The 6096-nt window shown below is 38.6% G+C and overlaps 1 protein-coding gene across 1 annotated transcript in view; it reads right to left on the reverse strand.

The window, feature by feature from the left end:
- The window catches only part of LOC132985371 (AT-rich interactive domain-containing protein 1B-like), a 3402-nt gene extending 2144 nt beyond the window's left edge, over positions 1–1258 (reverse strand). Inside the window, exon 1 of the mRNA XM_061052722.1 lies at positions 551–1258. Coding sequence (XP_060908705.1) covers positions 551–1246 — 696 coding nt within the window. The 5' untranslated portion in view covers positions 1247–1258. The remainder of the gene's footprint in view (positions 1–550) is intronic.
- Between the last annotated feature and the right edge of the window lie 4838 nt (positions 1259–6096).

A 6096-nucleotide genomic window follows, 5' to 3' on the forward strand; every position in this document is an offset into this window, starting at 1 on the left:
TAGTTTTGGTATATTAATGACACCTATCTGCAGTGGAAATAAAAAAACACGTAGCTAACAAGCTAACGCTGCTTTCAAACGCTGTCGGGAAGATTTGTTTTTATATATACAGGTGCTACTTAGTGGTTCATGGCTCATTTTTTAACTGTAATATTGGATATAATTGAAAGTTTTTACTTCTCTCCATTTGATTTCTGAACAACAACGTACATTACAACTTCTACTTTTTCCAATACATTTCCGCTTCCCGACTAACACTTGATGAGCACACCGAACTTGTGAAACTGAGATCTCCGCACATTAAGGAGCAACATGAACGCAACCTAACTGACACAGCAGCTAAATGAGTGATATAACGTAATGCTAGTTAAGTTAGCTTTGATGTTAGTGAGTTTAAAACAAACACACGTTTTAAACACTGTTTTATTATCGATATGTTTTTAATTCATCGGTTTACTGATGTGTGTTGTGTTTTCACTTACATAATTAAAGTGATAACAGGGGGAAATAACGTAAAAACTGCACATTTAAGTTTAATAGTTGTATTTACCTGGGACCTGCCGGCGCCCTGCCCGGCGTTCTGCCCGGTGCTCCCCGGGCTCATTCTCGGGTGATTTCGTTGTTGTCCTCCCCAACCGAGAGCAGCCGAACCGAACCCGGAGCTCATGTCTTTCAGTGCCATGCTCGGCGGATTATTATAATCAGGGTATCCACTCCCATAAGCTCTCATCACGGTGCTGGGAGACGTTAATAACTGGTTTAATGTCGGTGTAGCTCCGGACGGACCGAGCATCTGCTGCTGGCTCTGCTGACCGGGGAACCGCGGAAACCCTCCTCCTCCAGCCGGGGTGCTGGGAGCAGTCATAGCCGCTTTGCTGCCGCTGCTGCCCGGGCCCGTCAGGTTGTTCCCCTGCCTGGAGGGACTCATCATCCCACCGCTCCCACCGCTCCCATAGCCGGGTCGGTAGTTCGGGTAGTGGTTATACGGACTGTTGTTGTTGTTGTTGTTGTTGTTGTTGTTGTATCCTTCGTGTGAGTTCTGAACCTGGTCCATAGTGCTGTGTACTGATCGAGCTGCTGCTGTTACCCCAGTCCCTGCGCTTTGTTGTCCGCCATGTTGATCACAGCAAGGCCCTCCTCTTCCATTCCCATAATAATGATTAAACCCGGAGCTGGTCCCAGTCGGAGGAGGGTTGTAGTTGTTGTTAGTGGTGGTGTTGGCGGATGATCCCAGGCTGCCATCCATCCGCTCCTCCTCCTCCTGTCCTCACTGTTCTTTTATTTAACTATGTTACACTCAGTTTACTGCACATGGCACATATTGCACATTTCAAGTTGACTTTTTCTTTAAATTTTATTTTATTTTATTCACCATTTTGTTTTGTACCTTTTGCACTATTTAGAATTTATTACTGTAAATATTATTTATCTAATTTTACCTTATTTTATTTTATCTTATTTTACCTTATTTTATTTGATCTATTTTACCTTATTTTATTTGATCTTATTTTACCTCATTTTATTGTATCTATTTTACCTTATTTTATTTGATCTTATTTTACCTCATTTTATTGTATCTATTTTACCTTATTTTATTTTATCTATTTTACCTTATTTTATTTTATCTTATTTTACCTTATTTTATTTTATCTATTTTACCTTATTTTATTTTATCTTATTTTATTTGATGTATTTTACCTTATTTTATTTTATCTTAATTTGCCTCTATTTTACCTTATTTTATTTTATCTTTTTATTTTATCTATTTTACCTTATTTTATTTGATCTATTTTACCTTATTTTATTTTATCTTATTTTACCTTATTTTATTTGATCTATTTTACTTTATTTTATTTTATCTTATTTTATCTTATTTTATTTTATCTTTTTATTTTATCTATTTTACCTTATTTTATTTTATCTTATTTTATTTTATCTTATTTTACCTTATTTTATTTTATCTATTTTACCTTATTTTATTTTATCTTATTTTATCTTATTTTATTTTATCTTATTTTACCTTATTTTATTTTATCTATTTTACCTTACCTTATTTTATTTTATCTTATTTTATCTTATTTTATTTGATCTATTTTACCTTATTTTATTTGATCTTACTTTACCTCTATTTTACCTTATTTTATTTTATCTTTTTATTTTATCTATTTTACCTTATTTTATTTTATCTTATTTTATCTTATTTTATTTGATCTATTTTACCTTATTTTATTTTATCTTAATTTGCCTCTATTTTACCTTATTTTATTTTATCTTTTTATTTTATCTATTTTACCTTATTTTATTTTATCTTATTTTACCTTATTTGGTTGTATTGCACCGCGGGACGGAGACAAACGCAATTTCGATTCCACTGTATGTCTGGCATATTTTGAAATTGACAATAAAGTTGACTTTGACTGTCATGTTGTATGGAAGCTTATTGCTGCCACAGAAAGAAAAACTGATCAGCATCACCTATAACGTGAAAAGTTGGAAAAACAACACTTTGACGTTTTTATGATATTTTCATTTAAAACTATATATTTTCAGGTCTTTACGTGATATATTCAGTGGCGATTCTAGAGTCTTTTGGGGCCCTAGACAAACATTATTTTGGGGGCCAACGTGACCATTATGTCTGCCAGTGTCCCGATGCTTCCTCCTCAAATTTGTACATTTTGAGCCACTGCTGTGGTTTAAAGTTTGTCAACCCTTGGGGGCCCCCTACTGGCCTGGGTCCCCTGCCTTGCCTGTTGACAAACAGCACCTCTGGATATATTCCCATTACACCATGTCATATTGGTGCGTTCTGTTTGATCTCGGAAGTTGGAAGTTCTGAGTTGCCGGTCTGACACACTTCAGGGGGGGAACGCCCCCCTGAAGCCCTCCGACTTGGAAACTTGGAGAACCTTCAGTACCCCAAGTTAAAATCCAAAATGGCTGCTACATGTATTAAAGGGGACATATTCTGAAAGTGTTTTTGAACATATATTTGGGTAACCTGAGAGTCTACTGACCCACAACATGTGAAATAAACCCATCCAGTCCTTTGTTTGTGGTCTGCATAAGTCTTACAACACAGAGAAAAATGCTCTGTTTCAAATGTGCTCTCCTTGTGATGTCACAGTGGGATTCTGGTAAAAAAAAAAATCCCCTCCCCTCCCCTGGTATCTCCACCCATGGACTCCACCTCCAGACTAGAGCAAAACTTTTGAGCAGGTCAGCCATTTTTATTCTCTCTACAGAGGAGTGATGTCTACGGGGAAAACTCAGGGGGGTGGGGTGGGGGGTCATTACATTTAAAGAGACACACACACCAAAACGGAGCGTTCTGAGAGAGCTGGTTTATACAGGGTCACAAACCTCCTCTGGTGCTGGATTCATGTTATATTTTGACCAAAGCACAGCTCAGATGTTTCATTTAGACCACAGGGGACTGTTGTGATTGTGATTTGATTTAACAGCTTGTCAATACAACGCACCACCCTTCTTATTGCAGACTTTCAAAATAAAAGCCCCACACGTTAAAATTGTTTACAAGGGGAAACTGAAATTCAGCAAACAAATCTTTGACAAAGTATAAAGGTAACACTAACGAAAAGAATCCAAAATTACAAAAAGAAAGTTGTAAAAATATGAGAATAAAGCCAAAATATCCAGAGCTCCCCCTGCTGACTGGTTGCAGTGAAGTTCAAAAGCCCCGCCTCTTCCATGTTAGTCTATGAGTCAAACTATAAAGTTTAAATACAGGTCAGATAAATGTTTGTCAAAATCGGAGTCTACTGTGTTGGTTATTTTTTATCAGACTGATTTATGTTCAAGTTTACATTTTTCTGAGAAGTTTAACGTAATAAAAACTAATGATATAGGCTAGTCATCGAACTTTCAGTAACAGGGGTAGCTTAGCTTAGTTAGCCGTGCTGCTCGCGGTACTATCAGCTAGCGGTGGCCGCTGTCTGAAAAAACATCGGTAACAGTCCATCAAACTACTAGACAGAAACAGAGAGGCTGATGATCGTTTCAAACAGGGAATAAATGAAAGAAACCTTCACAAGATGGTGTCACTGAGCTAATGATGGAGTTAAAGGTGGTATGCTGGGTAAAAAAATCACCCACTGCAGTCACAACACAGAAATAGTGTTTTAAAGTAGCATAAAGGAAAGCCCCACCCACACATGAGAGGACACGCTGATCCCAGCCTGTGTGAAGGGGACCCGGTGGGATCCTCCCACAGCAGCACTGGAAGCAACCCAGTCATGTCAGGCAGGGAAACTGGGTCAGAAAGCAGCAGCAGCAGCAGCTCTGATGAAAACACAGAGTTCTGCTCTGCTGCTGAAAACATGACGCAGACACCAAACTGAACTCGCAGAGTGATGATCAGGACTGCTCAGAATCAGGGTCTGGATGAAACTGATCTCCAGAAACATCAAACTGATTATCACCTCTGGAAGAAGCTCAAGGCGCGTTTCTGTTCCTCCAGAGAGTATTTTTACATGCCCGAGAATCCTGGTTACAATCGGGTTTTTGGCTACGGCTAATTTATGTGTCACTTGGAGTCTCAGCACTTTTCTTGTTTGCTGAGGTTTAACACAAGCAGCAACCAGAATGAAGGCAACAGTACCTGAAACTGCAGTACCTCCAGTGTCCACTAGAGTCTGTCTCCTGCAGTGAGTCAGTCCCCATAGAGCTCTATGTTAAAATGTCTAACTTTACAGCTGCAGTTCCTCCAGTGTCCACTAGAGTCTGTCTCCTGCAGTGAGTCAGTCCCCATAGAGCTCTATGTTAAAATGTCTAACTTTACAGCTGCAGTTCCTCCAGTGTCCACTAGAGTCTGTCTCCTGCAGTGAGTCAGTCCTCATAGAGCCCCATGTTAAAATGTCTAACTTTACAGCTGCAGTTCCTCCAGTGTCCACTAGAGTCTGTCTCCTGCAGTGAGTCAGTCCCCATAGAGCCCCATGTTAAAATGTCTAACTTTACAGCTGCAGTTCCTCCAGTGTCCACTAGAGTCTGTCTCCTGCAGTGAGTCAGTCCCCATAGAGCCCCATGTTAAAATGTCTAACTTTACAGCTGCAGTTCCTCCAGTGTCCACTAGAGTCTGTCTCCTGCAGTGAGTCAGTCCCCATAGAGCCCCATGTTAAAATGTCTAACTTTACAGCTGCAGTTCCTCCAGTGTCCACTAGAGTCTGTCTCCTGCAGTGAGTCAGGTCCTGTCCAATACTTAAACGGTCTATGTTGATGTCAATATCAGATTTTGCCCAGAGATCATTTTCCTTCCAGTTAATAAAATAAATCTATCACCCACTGACACTCTTTTTTTATAACTGTATGTGATTAAACACCAATTTAATTGAATATATGCAGGATATCATTTTCCTGTCTTCACACTTAAGAGATCCTGTCAGGAGAGAAATTCAACAATGAGCAGAAACAGAAAGTCAACAGAAAATGAAATTATGCCGCCCTCTGCTGGAGCTCTTTGGTGATGCATCCTGCTCCAGTTATTCTGAGGGCAGCAGCTGCAGTCAAGACAGTTAACTTCACAAATAATCTTTGATCAACAAACTATGAGCCGCGTCTTCTTGATATGATGATCAGAAACAGCCAATAAAAATGTTAGAAATTTAAAGATACAACAAACAAGACATAAGGCATCAATGTTTCAAGACAGCTCTCTACAATGTTTAGAATTCAGACTGCAGTACCCATTTTAAACACTAGGGGCAGAGTTACATACTGCTCCCTTACATTTAAGTTTGTGATCCTTAACTACTTCCTGTTTCTGTGCTTAAGTTAATGTCCTAACCTTCCATCTACCAGAAGGTCCTTACTTTATTTCAAAATAAAAGCAGGGTCGAATTCAGTCAGTGAGTTAAGTACTCTCATCTTAAGACAGGACAAACATTCAAAATAAAAGCCTTACAATTTATAATTTTTGAATGCAAAATAAAGGAACTTCAAACCTGCCATTAAAAGCAGATTAATTGTTTTGTTTTTGTTGATTAAAGCTTTATTTTGGAACATTTGATGAAATAAACGTACACAACAATCCATTATTTTCAGGCTGCAGCCTTCTCCAGAGATTGTATTCATTAGAAG

This window comes from Labrus mixtus, chromosome 12, assembly GCF_963584025.1.
Source record: "Labrus mixtus chromosome 12, fLabMix1.1, whole genome shotgun sequence".
Taxonomy (NCBI): domain Eukaryota; kingdom Metazoa; phylum Chordata; class Actinopteri; order Labriformes; family Labridae; genus Labrus; species Labrus mixtus.